Consider the following 18,886-nt stretch of genomic DNA (forward strand, 5'->3'; position numbering starts at 1 on the left):
TTAATTTCACGTTCGTATTCTGTTGAAACTTAATTCGACGAGTGTATTTTATAGGCAAAACGCAAGTTACGCTCGCGAGATTTATCATTCGTCACGCGAAACAACACAAATGCCTACAGGTCAGTTATTAGATCCGCACGTTTTAGTAAATGTACACGCAAAAGAGAGCCATCGCTCTCTACCCACATAGGCAAGAAAACTATAATATTGATGATACTGATTTCTGATGCACTGATAATGCATCAGAACGCAGAACCAGAGATCGGAAGCACAACGTGACAACAAAGAAGAGATATCTGTAACACTCTATTCGGAGATTCGCGTATATAAAAGGCTTCATGTGCATCCTTATCGATCGACAGATCGGTTAAAACCAAAGGCAATCAATAGATTGGAACTCGCTGTGTCCCGAGATTAGCCGTGATAAAGTTCGCACAAGAGAAGAAAAACGTAGAACCGAAATGTTTAATCTGCAAAAAATGTGACGCGCATTCTTAGCTTTTGTCCAATCGCTAAATCTTAATGCTATTCAATTCAATTTTATCGAAACGTTCTCGTTTCTCTTGCTTTATATTCTTCTTATATTCCACCTCCTTGATATCCAATCAGTTTCTCGCAAACCTATTTTTCCTGGAATATGGTATCTTGACTTTTTAAATAATATCATAACATATATAAATAGTGTTTAGAATTTCAAACAAGTTTACGTCAGCGAGTAAATAATATTATAAGTTGATAATAAAAAAGTAATATAACAAGTGAATATTTTCAAGTCCAAAAAAGTCGAAACAAATATCTTGGATTTTGAAAGCAAGATAATACCAACCATTATGCTGACAATCTGTCCTCGATTATGTCTCATCAATCTTCTGATATAGAAGTCACTGTTGCACATAGATTTAATAAACAGATTATTTTTATAGAAATAGATAAACACAGAGAGAGAGAGAGAGAGAGAGAGAGAGAGAGAGAGAGAGAGAGAGAGAGAGAGAGTGTGTTACATTGAGCTGAAAATATCAACAACAAGTGCAAAATAGACGCGGTGCGCCTATTGCGTATATTTATAGCGTGGAGCGTACAATGCGGCATGTCTAGCTTATGTTTTAAAAATATTCGCAAATTACACTTGTTATGTACAGAATTTGTAGGTGTTTCAAGTTTGGTCGTTTTAAAAATTTCGAAATTTGCAAAAATAATTGAAGGATGGGGTTGTGTTGAAAAAAGAAAAAATATTTTTTTAATCTAAATATATACCGAAATTATTTGTAATACCGTAAACTCTTTTGTCTAAAACATTTGTTCGCACATATCTCACGGTCTCAACTCTTTTGAACTTTGAAGCCGAAAAAGGAAATAGAAGTACTAGTGTCTGTGTTATTTTTAGCTTCTCTGCGCAACATATATCCATAAAAAACCGGTGAGCTCCAAACGTTCCCTCGTCAGACATAATAACCGGTCAGAAGAACAAGGGAATCGAGCCTTTTCTCACTATTAATCTTTTCGCAGATCCCAGAAACACGACTAAAGACTAAGCCGTGATATCGTTCGCACGAAGCAGAGACGGAGATGTTCGCGGTGACTTACAAACGACTGTGTCGTATGTCGTGCAAGAGTTCGGCGATTCAGCCCAACTATTCCAGACGCGAAAGGATAGTCTGAAATACTGTCACGACTTCGATTTCTCCGCTCCCGCGTGCGCCATACCACGGCCATAATTTCCCTCGGACTCTAGCTACGCGCTAGCGGAAGTGCGGACGCGGACCAAACGACCACCCACCACAGATAGTTCGCTTTAATAGTCGTTTCTACTGCGCGCTGATAATAGTTGCGGTCGTCTTATAGACAGACATGGCAGCGACCTATGGACGCACTCGGTCGCTACTGAGGCCAACCAGCTGTTGCACTTGTAATAGTGAAGATCTTGCATTGGTGGTGGTGGTGGTGGTGGTGGTTGAGAAAATGCTTCATAGCCAGATGCGGTTTAGTCGCGGTCCGTACGCAAACGGCGACGGTTCTTATCGATAATTCGTCGAAATTCATTCGCGTCAGTGCACACCGGGAGATCCGCGGGGGAGTATTGTATTTGTACCACTGATTAAAGTAAGTAAATAATTGCAAACCTGCTGCTAAACCTTTCGCTTCTCGTTACATACATTTCCAAATGAGTAAAATTGGGGGGGGGGAAGGGATCCTCCCCTCCCCATCTTTGTCTGTAAATTTGAAATTCAAATTGATTCGCTCTCTCATTCATCTTCAACATTAACAATTGACGGTTTGTCAGTTACACTACTCTCACTTTAGAATCCCGATCTGCGGTCTGCTTTTTGAAGACCTTTTCAAACGCCATGTGTATCTTGCAAATGACATATGGTAGCGCAATTACGTTCTTCGAATTTCCATTTGACCATTTTTTCTTCTCTTCTGCTTCCTCTTCTCAATTGATTGAATAGCTTTAGAAGAAAAATTGGAAACTTGATTCCGGATGATACCGATATCAGATTCCAAATTGAAAAATTTATAAATTCAGAGATGTAAAAGTATGATATTCGCTGCTAAAACACCTCTATGCTCTCTGCTGTTATCTTCGGTAAAAAAAGTAAAGACTACTTTTTGTTTAAAAATATTACATTGTCCGATAATGATGACTAATGCTGCAAACAAACAAAAAATAAGAAGACGTCCTCTATGCTCTCTGCTGTTATCTTCGGTAAAAAAGTGAAGACTACCTTTTGTTTAAAAATATTCCATTGTCCGATAATGGTGACTAATGTTGCAAACAGACAAAAAAATAAGAAGACGTCCTTTGATTCCGCTCCTTTTCTTCTGCTAGATCAAGATACATACATACGAGGGAGTAGTCCCAGAAGTACTTGACCTGACCTGACCTGACCTGACGTATAGATAGCGGTTATTGTTTGATGAGAATGACTATGGTAGAAAGTAGCAAGTAACCTTATGAAGCTTAAGTTTGAAGTTTGACGACGCTACGTTGTTTAGTATTTGTTTGGCAGCCATCAATAGTGAACGCTCTCGGTGAATTTGTAAACATGGAAAAAATTGGTCATCGTTATGTTACGCTACAATACTTTCATTTGAAAGGCCTCAGTCCAATCAATATGAAAGCGGAGCTAGATTCTACTCTGGGGGAGCCTCTGCTCCTTCGTTTACAACAGTAAAATATTGGATGGCAGAGTTGGAACGACGAGCCGCGTACGAGCTGCCAAGACGAACATCGCACGTCGACGTGGTCGACCACGTCGGAAATGGTGAAGAAAATCCACCAAATGGTATTGGACGTGACCGTCGACTGAAAGTGCGCGAGTTAGCAGACAGATGGTTAGGCATTTCGAAAAGTGCTATACATCGCATATTGACTGAAAATTTGGACATGAGAGAGCTGTGCGCAAGATGGGTGCCGCGATTGGAACAAAAACAGCGTCGTGAGAATGGTTTCAATCGAGTGTTTCGCGGCGAAGTTTCGCAGCAATAAAGCCGATTTATAACCATGGATGAAGCATGGGTCCATCACTTCACACCTGAGACGAAGGAACAGTCAAAACAATGAACCAAGGTGGCTTGATGGCTATTTCGAGTCGAGGAGCTCGACGATTCCCACTATAAACAGGGGAACTATATCGAAACTGCTGAACATCGCTGGGAAAAGTGTATTGAGCTAAAAGGGAGGGGGGACTATGTAGACAAAATAAAAATATTTTTTCCCAAACTTTTCATGTTTTCTTTGTTCAGGTCAGGTACTTGTGGAACTACCCTCGTATACTGTGTGAGTATAATTTAGCAGATTACAACCAACACATCGGCAACTGTTGTGTCGAGAGCGTTTTTCTGTTACGGTACTTAGAAAGAATGTGGGCTTGATGTTACGTGATTCAACGATTAATAGTTGTTATGATCATTGCTGCCCATTGTTCCGCGTGACGAAATGTTGTAACGATATTTTTACAAGGAGAATTTTTACAAAATCGCTTGAGTTCGTTACAAAATTGTGTGGAATGTTATTCGCTAATATATGCTGTTAAAAAATCTCGTTATTGCTCATTCTAAAAATCACATACAGTCAGTTGTTTATACAAATAATTCCGTATATCTCATCTTGTTCTCAAGGAGACGCTAATAATTAATGCTTACTTTGCGGATCGATCGATCTGCTCATGTGTGTGAGGAGCTTATGCGTGCGAATATATATCTCATTCCTCACGCCTGTATCGCACGCCTGTATCGCACGCCTGTATCGCATTTGTGTCTTGCACGCGATATGACACGTAATCAGTACCAACTGCGATAATGCTATCTGTGACCCTACTGCTGTAATTTCTTTAAACAGGATAGGAGGCTTGAGAGACACATACTGCGCGACACAACATCTAACTCTTATATTATTTTGGGAAGGTACAGAGAACACGCAGCAACACACAGTAAAGAATCAATCATTGTTCTTACGCTCGATATTAACATTGCGGCGCGATCATTCTAGCAATTCCCTCAGCCTCATTACATGTTTACGAGTTTATTATTCTATTATATAACATCTCACCAAAAAGTCTTTTCTCACACCGTTTTCAAAGTCATACTAATCTCGGCAGAGATTATAAAAAAAAGAAAAAAGAAAAGAGAAACGTTGTATTATTGGTCGACTCTAAATCAAATTCTAAATAGAGAAGTTAATCGGCAAAAACAATATACAGATATTATAAAAAGATATACAAATTTTATAAATACATGAACTAGGAATAATGGTAGTCGCAACGAGATTTTTTAACAGCATATATCAGCGAGTAACATTCCGCACAATTTTGTAACGAACTCAAACGATTTTGTAAAAATTCTACTTGTAAAAATATCGTTACGACATTTCGTCACGCGGAACAATGGGCAGCAATGATCATAACAACTATTAATCGTTGAATGTAACATCAAGCCCACATTCTAAGTACCGTAACAGAAAAAAACTCTCGACACAACAGTTGCCGATGGCTGTTGGTTGTAATCTGCATTATACTCACACAATATACGAGTTGCACTGTGATTACGCAACTGATACAGAATTTGCATTCTCATGTTGCTGCGTGACATGTATGAGTAATATAAAATTACAGAAATAATTGACGCTGCAGTCGCTTGATGACCATGACACACGATTTGAAAATAATGAGGTAAAAAGCTGACCTTATTTTTTTTTTTGATCACCCAGGAGAAACCCCTTATGGGTACCCCCGTCCTCGGGGGAAAACGGAGGTTATGTGGGACTTGCACCCACTAAAACTCCTGGAGGAGACCTGCCATCTGGGCGCTGGTGCGCGGGTGGGGGCGAACGGGGTCCCCCCATTACTTACCCCCATAAAAAGTTGACCTATATGTTAACTGACTCTGTGTGATACATGTGACACGCAATTTGTTGCCGATGGGATCAATGGAGTAGCACATTATATAACATATAAGAAGGAGCATTATATAACAAAGATACAAATACAATATTACGAGCGTTATATAATGGAGAAATACAATATCAAATACGACAACTGTTCCCACTAATCTTTCAACTAACTAACATATCGCGGATACGTGTAATAACAAGAAGAAACCGATCGTTTCAAAAAGCAGATGATACCGAGATTTTTTTTTTTTCTAAAACTCGCGGTAACGTATACTCGGTGATGATTATATAAGACAATTACCAAGGTATTTGTGTGTAGAAAGAATAGAAAGAAACTAAAGGTGAAATAGATGAGAAAAGGTTGTTGAGTCGCTTCATTTGAACGTATGCGCAAAATTGACGAAAGTTTTATTGTGATCGTTACAATGATCAGCTGCGTGGTAGATTGCAATCAACGGCTACTATAAACATACAAAATGTTTTGCAATTCGCGTAAATATGAAAGAAAATATAAGAGAAATGTTTACGAAAACGTTTTTTGCGCTGATATTAGTACCGGTACCAATACTATTAACATTATGGTTCATCTTATGGTTCCTAAAACTGTGTGTGTGTGTGTGTGTGTGTGTGTGCAAGTGTGCGTATGTTATAAAACTTACCATATATTCTCTTTATACTATACACCACATTATTTTTCTAAGATGAAGTTATATATTATTTATGTATAATTTTTTAAGAAAAGATCTCTCATTCATTTTTCAGGCCGGAATATCAAGCAACCATGATAAAAGCGTACAACGGCGCATTGGTCTTGGCAAATGTTTTACTACTTGTTTTGAAAATTTTATATTACATCTGCGAAAGTGTGTATAAATTTTTTGTGCCAACGGAAGAGAAAAGCGTGGTCGGGGAGATCGTTTTGGTGTGTATTGGGGTGCACATTAACATATAATATTATCGCATATAAAAGATTATCAATAAAATGTATGTTGTGTGTATATATATATATATATATATATATATATATTAATAACTTGTGTTACTATAATATATAACAATACTATCGTCGTAATAATTAATCTTTTCTCTTCTCTTTTTCTGTTTTCTGTCTCTCGCTTTCTTCTCAAATCTAATCTGAAATGCGAACGCGGTAACGATGATTATTTTGATTGATACAGATAACAGGCACGGGCCATGGTATCGGCAAGGAGTTAGCGCTCCGTTATGCGTCTTTAGGCGCGACGGTGGTATGTTGGGATATGAATCAACAAGAAAACGAGGAGACAGTGAAGGAGATTAAAAAGATGGGCTCGTCGAGCACAGCGTATGCGTACAAGTATGTCTGTTTTATATGTTCTTGATCTTTAAGATCAAGGAGGATTTCGCGCGGAGAGCGACGATACAATTAGGAAGCATATTCATTCGATAGAAAGCTCTGACGACACCTTTTTGTCACCTCGTTGCACAGATGCGACGTATCGAAGAGAGAAGAAGTCTTCGAAGTAGCCGCTAAGGTCAAGAGAGAAGTCGGCGATGTTACTATCTTAGTTAACAATGCCGGTATAATGCCTTGTCATACTTTCCTCGATCACACCACCGACGAGATTAGACGAATCTTCGATGTCAACGTGTTAGCTCACTTCTGGGTAAGTGAATCCAAGTATTAAAACGTAAAAAAAAGTTTCATTAATACACAAAATACCAGGTGTTTCACACACGCTGTGTCAAAATTGTTGATATGTTACAAATTGCAATGATTTCTCGCAATGATTTAATAATGCAATTATTGGTATTCTTTCAAATACGACGAGAGACACGATACTGTAAACTGCAATCGTGAGAAATGGAATTCATTTTCAACAACAAGATTCTATTCTCATTTTCTCAGATACTGCAGGCATTCCTACCAAGTATGATTGCAAAAAATCACGGTCACGTAGTTGCGCTCTCGTCCTTGGCGGGCCTCGGTGGCCTTCCAAATTTGGTTCCCTATTGCGCCAGCAAGTTTGCAGTCAGAGGTAATCGTATTTGACGATTGTAACGTTACATTTTACGCAAACGTTCATTCATGTGCGAATGAATGAAAAAAATTGCCTCCTATTCGAAATGTCGCAAATAAAATTGCGACAGTCTTCTAACGATTCTGTCCGCTAATGGAAATATTGCAGGACTCATGGAGGCGATTAGCGAGGAACTACGAACATCTACCAAAGGAAAATCACAGATCAAATTCACTACCATTTATCCGTACATGGTGGACACTGGGCTGTGCAAGAAGCCAAAAATAAAGTAAGTTTGCTAAATAAAGTAACAGTGCTAACTAACGCAATTGGATGGAACGAAATGCGTCTCATTGCGTCAAAGTAATTAAAACGTAATGTTGCGTCTTTCGGTCGGTCTGTGACAACGATACGACGTTATTAGTTCATAAGATCAAATATCTCGATTAAATAGGTATGTGTGTTTGTCTGTCGAATGATGCCGAATGCATTACAATAATTGTACATTGCTAACCAATTATACGTTTACATGCAGACTAGATTTTTGGATACGAGGTAAGCTGTCGTAATTTTTCCATAATAAAATATGTATACACACATGTGTGTGTGTCTGTGTGTGTGTGTGTGTGTAGAAGCGCGCGACAAAGTGTACAACCATTGAACGGTTCACTTTGGAGAGAGAACGAGAGTGTTCCTACAATTTCTTCTAAATTCAGTAACCCAAATGAATCGGAATTCCTTTTCAACCGCGAAAGCATTAATCTTGAATTTGCCTTTTAATTTAAATCGTTACCACCTGTAAAATTGTTACTATTTATCGATAATTAAGACCTCGAATTCAACAACAGGTACCCGCATGCCATGCCGTTGGTTTCACCGCAGCAAGCAGCCTCAGAAATAATCAGAGCACAGAGGCGAGGTTTTCGAGAGAAAACAATACCCGCATATTTTCTGTCATTAGGAACGGTGCTGAGGTAATTCGCAAAATTATCAAATATACGATAACGAATGTTCAAGAATTGCTATTTTCTCAAAATGTTATATCTTCGATATTTAACGAATTAATTTCCTTTCGTCAACTCTCTTGCCGAAAATGTTGAGATAATCAATGATGACAAATATATAACGGTAATATATATATATATATAAATACTTTGGTTTCAGGAATTTCCCTGACAATGCCTTATTCAGCCTGACAGACTTCATAGAAAGCGGTGTCGAGGCAGACATTTAATAACAAATACGCGAGACATTCGTCGTCGCGAATTAAGTCGAGGCGAATCCTGAAACACGTGTGATTTGTGAATAAAACTGTTTATACGTGATTTTTTCATACATTATTGCGTTACTTACGGATAGTCGAGCAATGTGAACTGAGCCGTTCGCGATTCTTATATCGCGCGTTTTTGTACTTTACGTTTATTATATTATGACATAACTGTGTTTCATATATACATGTAGGAAATAACAAAAGTGTTAAAGAAAAGGATACAATACAATACGCTTCGAACGCATCGATGAATCGTGGACAGCTCCGATATATATAAATAAGTATGTAAATGTTATATGATAAATAATGATAAATAATGTCATTATAGGTCAACAAGACTTTGTACAAATTTTGACAAAAGGTCGCAATCTGTCATTTCCTCGACGATGTCGTGTGAATTAATAGCGGGCGCGACAATTGTTTCATTCTGTTAATGACAGCGTATTGGTAGAATTCTTTTACATTTGTACAACGAAATATTAATGCGATGATAAAACGCACTGATGTTATTACATGGGAAATAAAAGGGTCACAACAACTTTCCGGACGCAGTCTTATTCACATATTTTTTAGTGTATTAATAATGATATACATACATACATACATACATACATATATATATATATACAGCGCAACATATCTGTAGCAGTGCATAAAGAGTAGATTTCTCTTATTAATACAATCTAAATTAAATACAATCTAAAATATATTTTGTGGCATAAATAAAAGCAAATGTAATTATATATTGTATTGTATTACGATAATTATTATATTTTGTATTTGATATAAGTATACATATTTTATATGAGACGCGTACATATATTGTAAACATATAAATATGTGTTTGATTAAAATAATTGTAAAATAATTAAACAAATAAAGTAATTATACAGATCAAGTACCAATGATTATTCAAAATATATGGACATATAGATGCAATATTGTATTAAATAATAATAGCTTTTGGTTAATAGCATGTAGAATAAATATAGATGTGGATGTAAATGTATATCGGTTTCTGATTGTTATAAACAAATTACCATGAGCAGAAGAATCTTCTTTATCATCAGGTACATCAATCATACACACACTGTAATATACATGTTTTCTTCTTTGGAATGAATGAATGAATCCATTGACACCTTTATTTGAAAGCTAAACAGTGACACATATTCATAATAAACAGTGACAAACATTCATTATTATATGATAATATTTATAGATGTTAGTAATATATAATTCCAAGTACTACTCACTGCATCAGTAACCATGTTCTCGCGTATCATATGTTCCATATGCTGCGTAGATATATCCCTCAATGGTACGCTGTTGGAAATAAATCATAGGTATCTTAATGATCTGAAATAACATTGCAAATATTAAATAAATAAATCAGTAATTAATATATAATAAGTATAATAATATCAGTAATTGGAAGATTGTAGTTTAATTGCTCGATAAGGGTTAATTGATATGAATGTGATATAATATGAAGTTCTGAAGATTTATCCATATTTTAATCAAATTTTAACACAAAAGTAGACAAAACGTAGAAGTTAAAATCCACATCACATTACAGTATTTAGAAAAATCCATAGACTTACCAAACGTCCATATGTTACAGACTTATGTTACTTAATAGAATGACAAAGCTATAAAAAGCAGCAGTTTGTGGAAAAAAATATGTTAGAATTAAAATGTAAGTACCAATAGTATATAAAATTATCTAGCAATTTCACTAATGGAAATAATGCTGATTAGGTAAATATTACAGAGGAAACTTTTACATTAATATTTTCTGCATTGTATCTTCAGAAAGTATCCGGTGCAACATTGGTACGAATATGCTTCTCACCAATTATTTACAACGCTATGTTGTAATGGTTGATTAAACACTCACAAAGTGAGCTTAACAATAATAAAAATATCGAATGTGAAAATTTATCATAGTGATTGGACAATAACTATTAACAATAACATGCTTGCAAAATATAAGACGCAGTATAACCTCAAAATAATCGAGCTTGGTTATAAATTAATTTTAATCTACTCTCTTCTATTAATTTATTCTGTTTTATTAATTTTAATTTATTCTGTTCTATCTTTGCTCTTCCATGATAACAATAAATCTCTGCTTTCGCACTTATTGCACCTCTGTCCTATTACAATGCATACACCATATGTTACATCATATACGCTCAAGGAAATCAACGAACTATTAACGAAACCCAGCAACATCAAAAATAACTCAGCAAACTCGGTGTAGTCAGTGTAGGTCTAAAACAGGATTCTTTTTGCGTATGCGCAGCAGTGGCGAATACAACAGTGGCGTAACAAAAATACTACAGTTCCGAAATACTGGTAATAAATAACAATCATATATGATTGATATATATTTCCACATCTGATAAATCATTTTATTTGTTAAAAGTCAATAGCTGTTGCGTTCGCTAAATGTAACTAATATTACGCCCAGTGTGCCAGTCTGCTACAATATTTTCACAATCTTTCTATTAGATTACGCCGTAATATGTATTACATAATACATATTACCATGTTGCAATGATATTACAATGCAATCTACAATATTATAACGTTCCAGCAATGTAACTACACGCTTTTAGGCTGTAAAGACAGAAAGAATTTCATCTAATATCGTCCTCTGACCTTGACAGTTTTACACAGCTTCAGACAATCTAATGTTACGAAACAAAAGAAGTGGGGGAGAGGAAGGAGGAGGTATCAATATAAAGATCAGATATAAAGACGAAAAGGCCACAAACCTCAGGTACAAATTCTTTAACATAGTTCGACGATTAAAGCTTGGTAATGAAAAAATTTAATTATGTAGTGTGTGTGTTCGCACGTTGACCTTTCTTTTTTTGTTTTTTATTGGCATTTGGCATAATTCCTATATGATGATTACTTTTATTTTTATGACAAGGATAAATTTTAATATTGTAAAACTGTAAACATTTTCCTAAATTTTTATATAATTGTGCTTTTGTTTCCAGTTATTTTCAATCTATTTCTAGATTTCTACATTTCTAGATTTATTCGTACGTATTAAACAAACGCATGTAGAGTTGATTAAGATTTTGTTCGCTTTTTATTGTTCTTTTAAATAATTTCTTGTTTAATTGATACTCGATAAGTCTTCGAGAATAAGAATGGCAGCCTATAATAAATGCGTATCTCGGATACATTGAATTGCAAATTAAACATTTAATCTCCATACGAGATATTTATACTGTATTTCAATGTTCACCAGAGCAGTTGAATTCGAGAAACGACCGTAGTTAGTAAGGAAAGAGATATAAATATAGAGATACAAAACTGATATAGTGTGAACAATTGGTTTGGACTAATCACGTTTCTTTATTATCGCAAGTATTACAACCAGGTATGTACATTCGTTATTATTATGTTTTTTTCTGGGTAAAATTGTCAATCTTACGTTATTAGATCTTAAAAAGTTACGTCAATAATCTAAAAATTATGGGATATTTCAGTATAGACTTCCGAGAAGAAATTCGACATAGTGATACTGTTACTGTTAAAAAGAGCGTTAAAGATAAAATATTCTTTCGAAGTTATTCAATAGATCGTACTTTTAGTTGGTGAGAAAATAAATATCGAGTTATATAAACCACACTAGAGTACGAGAGTACGCATAGCGATTCATATGTAAATTATCCCGACAACAGGATGAAGTCAGCAACTGAGTCGACTTTTGTCAAACGGGCAATATATTTACAAAAATGAAACGTACCCGCTATTTACTAAAAATCCGTCAAATCCGTATATTTCACTTATCTCATATACAGTCTGTAAAGTAAGAGCGTGTACGGCATAAATGGCAGTTGGCTTCACATATCGTCCTAGTTTTTTTGTGAGCCGGTGATAGATGAAATCTTTGTCGTGAATGCTTTGTCACAAAAGATTCAGCTGGCGTCGAACTCTAACCTGAGAAACACGTTAATCATGCGCCATGAGTGCCGCATACGCGCTACGCGGCTGTGTTCCTTTGTTTTCACCCCACAAAGGACCAAAAATCTCATATGCAGTGGCTGCTGCTAAATACATGGGAGAGTCAAAATCGTTCGTCGCTAAGTGGGTTCAGCAATATAAGAAGATCAAAAATGTCGATGATTTGCCAGAACGTGGCGCTCAGGCAATGGAAATAGGCGAAGTGACGCCGAATATGGGAAAAAAATTGTGAATTTGTTTAAGCGGAACCTGACCTTAATGCTTAAAATTTATAAGAAGTGTTTGCTGCCGAGTGCTGAACGATGCTTCACAAAAAAAAAAAAAAAAACGACAACTGGATCTTACAGAAAGACAACGATCCAAACAAAACACTGGGGAGCAAGCTTTGCACCGAGTGGAAAGAGCAGTCTGGCATCGTCACACTTGGCCATCGCAGTCGCCAGATGCAAATCCCATTGAAAATGTGTGAAAATGGCATATCTCAAGCGCAAGCTTCGAGGAAAAAGAGTGTGGCACTTTGAAGCAGCTGACACGACAAATTCGTCTCATTTGGAGGTCTTTACCGAACGAATACGCAGTCAACTTAGTGGAAAGTATGCCTCGGCAGATGCCAGGCAATTATCAATGCCGGTGATGTGACTGGACTCATTATTAATGGTATAGCATTTTTCTTCTCATGGAGTACAACAAATCCATGTACTTAAAAATCATTAAAAATAAAATTTTCTACACATTAACCCGTACACGCTCTTACTTTACAGACTGCATATTCTTGTTTCGTACGAGGTATCCTGTACAAGGTACTTATACCTATACGAAGTACGAGTCGTAATCAATGCAGAACAATGATCTTATTACTACCGTGTCCGACGTTTGACGCACGATGATTCGATATCCAATGGCGGAGACTTCATATTTTATATTTTCTAACTAGCAACTTTTTTATTTTTTTTTTTTACCAGAAAACATATTCTTCTTGATACAGGGGGGGGGGGGGATCGTGCGTCAGATGTCAGACACGATACGAATTTCTCACTGGAAACTAAGTTAAATTCAACATATGTTTTTTTCATGTTTATAGATTAATTTTTCAGATAATCATAATTCGGATATACACAAGGATGAGTTTTCTGATCAGACTGGTATTCCTCCTTTTGAAAATTCCTTATCGCATATGCGAGAGTGCATACGGCGCGCTTAGCAGCTTCTTCGTTTCAAAGAAATCTGTGAGTGACGAGATTGTCTTGGTACGTACTAACTGTGCTGAAAAATATGCCGATCAAAGATGTCGATTGGCAAAAGCTTGACTAAATGTTACATTTTTCCGCGTCATCATCTAGGTCACCGGTGCTGGTCACGGTATAGGAAGGGAGTTGACGCTTCAATACGCACACCTGGGTGCAACGGTTGTGTGCTTGGACATAAACCAGCAAACAAATGAAAATGTCGCCGAGGAAGCTACAAAAGCTACAGGAAGGCCAGTGTATGCATATCGGTATGTTAATGTCGATTCGAGCAACGTCGCTTGCTTCCTGCACACTTGCACAACGATCAAATTTCCAACGCGTGTGCAACTGTGTTGTAGTCCGCATGTAGTAATTAAAATCCTACATCGTGTTTTATAGGTGCGATATAACCGATAACGCACAAGTCCTCGAAGTAGCCCAACAAATAAGGAAAGAAGTGGGCGAAGTAACTGTCTTAATTAACAATGCCGGCATAATGAACTGTCGTTTTTTCATGGATTTAACAATCGATCAGATCAAAAGTGAATTCAACGTCAATATATTGTCACATTTCTGGGCAAGTGGAAATAGTCATTTTACATTTGAATACTAATACTCTGCTACCATAGTTTACTATCGAATGGAATGTTAATATGCTAGTGATATTGTCCTATGCATTTCTCTCTCGAGAAAAGAGAGAGAGAGAGAGAGAGAGAGAGAGAGAGAGAAGGAGAGAGGGAGAGAGAGAGAGAGGGAGAGAGAGAGAGAGAGAGAGAGAGAAGAAAAAATCCAACTTTTAGTAATGTAAATTGACGTCAATATGCATTAATTTCTTTCTAGATGGTGCAAGCCTTTTTACCCGACATGATCAAAAATAACCACGGTCATGTCGTTGCAATATCGTCGATAGCGGGACTCGTAGGATTCCCCAATTTGACCGCTTATTCCGCCACAAAATCCGCAATCAGAGGTTGATTCCACTTTATGTACATTAAATGTTGCGATTCGTCACTTATAGCCAGGATTTATATGATTATAGCTTGCTAGGATTTATATAATTATAATTTGATTTAAAAAAGTGAAAAACATTATTTTTCTCAAGCTCTCGCGCGGCTTTTTCAGGTTTTATGACTGCGCTTAGGGAAGAGTTACGTATAACTACAGAAGGAAAATCTTTAATTAAATTTACTACAATCTTTCCTAATATTGTAGATACCGGACTCTGTAAAAAGCTGAGATTAACGTAAGTCTAAAACAAAATTAATGTCACGAGCGAGTATATGCGTTCGCAAAAACGTAAATATAAGAAAATCTCAATTCTTAACGCGACAACCAAAATTTGTCTTTTTCTCTTTTCTGACAGAAATCCAATAGTGTCATTAGTTCCTCCAGAAAAGGCGGCCGCAGAAATAATTAGCGCGCAGCGACGAGATATAACAGAAAGATCTATACCTTCATATTGGCTACCACTTATCAATATAGTACAGTGAGTACGGCATATATTATCACAGAAAACTGATAAATCTATTTATATCGTAGAATATTTAGCAAATTGAATCTTACAAAGCGTATTATTCATATGATATGATACTGACGCGCGTACGAGTATACAATGAGTCGAACTATACCTTGCAGACTTGACATTGTTTCAAATAACGAGCTGTCAAGTTAGACAGATGGACAGACACATCTTCCTTTGTTGTAATTTTTATTTTTAGTGCTACCTCCAAAAATATGCAAGAGGATGTCAGAGACTTCATAGATTGCGCTGTTGAACCAGAAAACTGAGACATATTTTGCTGGATTCATTTTGGAAAATTCTTGGGGAAAAGATAAACCTACTAATACGTAATTAATATTTTCTTTCGTCATACATTTTTGTTAACGGCCTTAATAATGTTAGAGATAAGATACTAAATGTAATGCAATTACATTGAAAACATTAAGATCGGATAATGTGGGTGGTGAGTGCAAAAGTTCGAAAAATTGGAAACCTCTTTTCGGGAAGATGAGGAAAAAGAACGAAATGTTAGGTGTTTTAGGTATATCCAATCAGAACTTCATTAGTTGTACTATAAAATCTATTTAAAACAGTCCATAAAGTACAAGTATTATTGCCTTTATAAATACATTCACAAAAATCTGTACACTGCACCATGTTTAAAATTAGAAAGAAAAAAAATATATATATATATGTATATATATATATATATCATGTGTACAAATGCTTTTGGTTAATCTACTAGAGTATTCTGTAAAATATCAAGGTAAATTTGATCAAGCCCGTCGTAACCTCGTAATCCAACTTTTGCGCCAGCGATACGACACGCAAATGTAACTGCCTGTTGTAACACTGTTTCGTCAATAAATTTCATTCGAGTATATTTTAAACTTCCTCCGTTGGAGCATTTACTCATAAACTTTGCTTTGCTTACGTTTAAATGGTGCAACATAGCTGCGTTAAATGTGTCACCTGCGCCTAAAGTGTCCATCACCTTTCGTGGAGGAAAAGCTGGAGATTGCACTACGACACCATTCGCGATGCACGCCATTGCGCCCTTCTCTGCCCAAGCGCAAATGATAGCTGCTCTAGAAAGGCATTTAACAGAATGTCAAATGTCGTAACAAAATAATCATCCGTCGACGTTCTAAGATGCTAGACAGACATAAAGATGATTTTATGTTTTTCTTTCATTTTTTTGTTTTTTTACCCCGGTTTGGCGTGCGAAACAATGTTCCTTAATATCTCGCTCATACTTTCGAGACCTTGACTCTTGGCGAAATCTTTTGCTACGAACGTTACGTCAGCGTGCGACAACAGATCCAATAATTCCGGCCTGGGGCGTTCTAATTCTACGCTAATTGTGATTGGCGCACGATATTTCGTGTCTCGATCGTTCAATGAGTTATTGTAACTTTTCACACGTTGCATCATAGCTGACACTTGATCTAAATTCCGTCCCTGAAAGCACAGGAAACAGCTGCTTCGCGTTGCAAAATCATTTTTCAATCACATCGAAGCTACCTCAAAGTGTATCCAGCTATATTCCTCCAAGTTAAGAGTCTCGAAATCCTTGAGCGTTAATTCCGGAAAGTTTGATGCTTTGTGATGTATAATTGTGCGGCTTCCAGTACTTGAACTCAGTATGATGGTCGAAATAGGGCAACTGAAAGTTCGCGGCATTACAGGACAATGACAATAGTCAATATTATATCTGCACAGATCATTTTGCAGAAAAGATCCGTATTCATCCGCGCACAAGCATGCTAAAAGTTCGCACGGCTGTCCTAACAACGACAGCACGGTGCAAGAGTTGGATGAATTGCCTCCTCTTTGCCACTGGTAGTCCGTAGATCTGAAATTCGTTTCCACATGACTCATCGCGATTTTCTAGAAATTCTACATCGCGTATAAGTGAGTGGCATTTCGCATATGTATTTTCTACGAATCATAATCAGCTGTCTTATGCGCTATCGAGTCAAAGAAGATATTGATACGCGCGTGTAACTCTAATTTAAAAGTACGACGATACAAAGTCCACTGAATTATTGATTCATCCGACGGTACTTGGACAAGGAGAAGTCGGACAAAACTGCCTAAGCTAAGATAAGCTGGAGACTTTTTTCTAAATAACAAGCTCGCAAAATCTTACAAATTTCCGGGCTGATCGTATCGCTAAATCACGTCTACGTATTACACGTATTTACGTATTACACGTTACAAGTCACATTCTACGAGCAACGAGGTTCAATTGTTCTTGTTTGGCAGTTTTAACGATTATGATGTTGTTCGGGTCTCAAGATGATATCTTTTTAGAGGATTCACATTCACGCTAAAGCTTTCACGGATATTCAATCGAAAGTTAAATTCGGTCCGAAACGCGTACAGAGTCCGCGAAAACAAAATGTCCGCGTTACACAGGCTACTGGCTATAATGGCCGAATTTAGCTTTTAATCTTAGAATTTTTTATTTTAATAATTATAATTTGATTATATGCAACACGAATGAGAGACTGAGAGCGGCCGCAAGTAAATTCAAATGTGCCATTTGACTTTATATAAGTAGCTTTATGATTTGTTAGTTATGTACCAACAACGTATATCTCGCTCGCAAACTCACGCGCAGCTAACCCATTGTGCAATCAAGCGCGAGAACGGAAGATAACGGAGGATACACAACGTACGCAACTGCACACATGACGCCTCACACAACTAACCTTACAATGGAATCTTCCAAAGGGAATTGTTCGCACGTTTGGACGATATCGAGGCAGATGACACCCACACATAGGATTTTCTTCGGAGTATCGAAGTCCATCTGCGAAAACAAATTAACAATCTTTTCCTTCGAAAGTCGATGACAGGTTTACACAGTCCAAATAGAAAAATACTGCTGACCTTTCGCTTGATCGTTTGTTCGATGCGATAAACATTGATTGCGTTTAGAAAACAAAGCGCTCACTGAGCGCTTAGTAACTATTGGTCCTTACTGTTAGATCCTTACATTCAGACCAATAACGTTGACGAATTATTCAACCGTTGTGTAATCGTTGTGTGGTTTCTGAACGCAGCCATTGACGATCTGCGGTTGATGATTAGAACTGATTCAAAAACCGATTAACTTGCAACGGTAATTTTTGTTACCCGAGCGAATCTTACACGTTTCCCACTGTGTGGAGCTAGTGGTCTGTTCTTTGTAGCTGCACTACTGAACTGATGCAATAATAAGCTAGAATGAGAAAACCTATATTTGTCTCACTTTTGTCGTCTGTTCTTTTTAGCCGCACTACTGAACTGGTGCGATAAGTTAAAGTGAGAAAAAATATAGTTGTTTCATTCTAACTTATTAACACTAGTTCCGCAGTGCAGCTATAAAGAACAGAACATTTAACTTATTGCACCAGCAGTTCAACAATGCAGCTACAAAGAACAGACCACATATAATTGGTCCGTCGGAATTGTCGAAGCTCGCATAACGGTCTGTGCGGTTGGCGCCATCTAGCGTTG

General features: G+C 36.9%; 3 protein-coding genes across 9 annotated transcripts; 2 read left to right on the plus strand and 1 right to left on the minus strand.

Moving 5' to 3' along the window:
- Positions 1 to 1,961: 1,961 nt before the first annotated feature.
- Positions 1,962 to 9,203, plus strand: LOC105189959 (short-chain dehydrogenase/reductase family 16C member 6). 2 transcript variants are annotated; one of them, XM_011152403.3, is made up of 9 exons: positions 1,962 to 2,100; positions 5,115 to 5,171; positions 6,155 to 6,314; positions 6,571 to 6,728; positions 6,861 to 7,038; positions 7,281 to 7,410; positions 7,561 to 7,681; positions 8,241 to 8,366; positions 8,557 to 9,203. In XM_011152403.3, exons 2-9 carry the CDS (start codon positions 5,140 to 5,142, stop codon positions 8,624 to 8,626), a joined length of 975 nt encoding a protein of 324 aa, XP_011150705.1. In that variant the 5' UTR covers positions 1,962 to 2,100; positions 5,115 to 5,139; the 3' UTR covers positions 8,627 to 9,203. The 2 variants fall into 2 exon arrangements, with proteins under 2 accessions (XP_011150705.1, XP_011150707.1); XM_011152405.3 differs by lacking the exon at positions 5,115 to 5,171 and having other exon boundaries at positions 1,963 to 2,100.
- Positions 9,204 to 9,641: 438 nt separating this feature from the next.
- On the minus strand, positions 9,642 to 18,728 carry LOC105189958 (ketohexokinase). Of its 6 annotated transcripts, none has more exons than XM_025304897.1 (7): positions 18,278 to 18,727; positions 18,097 to 18,197; positions 16,904 to 17,234; positions 16,590 to 16,840; positions 16,314 to 16,467; positions 9,919 to 10,021; positions 9,642 to 9,817 (listed from the first exon to the last, which is right to left on the minus strand). In XM_025304897.1, exons 2-6 carry the CDS (start codon positions 18,195 to 18,197, stop codon positions 9,923 to 9,925), a joined length of 936 nt encoding a protein of 311 aa, XP_025160682.1. In that variant the 5' UTR covers positions 18,278 to 18,727; the 3' UTR covers positions 9,642 to 9,817; positions 9,919 to 9,922. The 6 variants fall into 6 exon arrangements, with proteins under 6 accessions (XP_025160682.1, XP_011150704.1, XP_025160681.1 ...); XM_011152402.2 differs by having other exon boundaries at positions 9,919 to 9,988; positions 18,278 to 18,725; XM_025304896.1 differs by lacking the exons at positions 9,642 to 9,817; positions 9,919 to 10,021 and having other exon boundaries at positions 16,071 to 16,467; positions 18,278 to 18,461; positions 18,539 to 18,728.
- Positions 11,957 to 15,776, plus strand: LOC105189957 (epidermal retinol dehydrogenase 2). Its single transcript, XM_011152399.3, has 8 exons — positions 11,957 to 12,065; positions 13,734 to 13,899; positions 13,993 to 14,147; positions 14,278 to 14,455; positions 14,719 to 14,848; positions 15,001 to 15,121; positions 15,242 to 15,364; positions 15,597 to 15,776. The coding sequence occupies exons 2-8, from the start codon at positions 13,774 to 13,776 to the stop codon at positions 15,664 to 15,666; spliced, it is 903 nt and encodes a 300-aa protein (XP_011150701.1). The 5' UTR covers positions 11,957 to 12,065; positions 13,734 to 13,773; the 3' UTR covers positions 15,667 to 15,776.
- Positions 18,729 to 18,886: the final 158 nt, after the last annotated feature.

This window comes from Harpegnathos saltator, unplaced genomic scaffold (assembly GCF_003227715.2).
Source record: "Harpegnathos saltator strain DR-91 unplaced genomic scaffold, Hsal_v8.6 scaffold657, whole genome shotgun sequence".
Taxonomy (NCBI): Eukaryota; Metazoa; Arthropoda; class Insecta; order Hymenoptera; family Formicidae; genus Harpegnathos; species Harpegnathos saltator.

What these genes read in the sequence shown, in the direction of transcription:
- LOC105189959 (XM_011152403.3), top strand. Translation starts at nt 5,140, where the DNA reads ATGACCATGACACACGATTTGAAAATAATGAG. An exon ending in TGGTCGGGGAGATCGTTTTG is followed by an intron (nt 6,315 to 6,570) that starts GTGTGTATTGGG and finishes TGATTGATACAG; the next exon opens with ATAACAGGCACGGGCCATGG. An exon ending in TGCAAGAAGCCAAAAATAAA is followed by an intron (nt 7,682 to 8,240) that starts GTAAGTTTGCTA and finishes ATTCAACAACAG; the next exon opens with GTACCCGCATGCCATGCCGT.
- LOC105189957 (XM_011152399.3), top strand. Translation starts at nt 13,774, where the DNA reads ATGAGTTTTCTGATCAGACTGGTATTCCTCCTTTTGAAAATTCCTTAT. An exon ending in TGAGTGACGAGATTGTCTTG is followed by an intron (nt 13,900 to 13,992) that starts GTACGTACTAAC and finishes GTCATCATCTAG; the next exon opens with GTCACCGGTGCTGGTCACGG. An exon ending in CACAAAATCCGCAATCAGAG is followed by an intron (nt 14,849 to 15,000) that starts GTTGATTCCACT and finishes CGGCTTTTTCAG; the next exon opens with GTTTTATGACTGCGCTTAGG.
- LOC105189958 (XM_025304896.1), bottom strand. Translation starts at nt 18,197, where the DNA reads ATGGACTTCGATACTCCGAAGAAAATCCTATGTGTGGGTGTCATCTGC. An exon ending in TTGGAAGATTCCATTGTAAG is followed by an intron (nt 17,235 to 18,096) that starts GTTAGTTGTGTG and finishes AACGAATTTCAG; the next exon opens with ATCTACGGACTACCAGTGGC. An exon ending in ATAGCTGGATACACTTTGAG is followed by an intron (nt 16,841 to 16,903) that starts GTAGCTTCGATG and finishes CTGTGCTTTCAG; the next exon opens with GGACGGAATTTAGATCAAGT.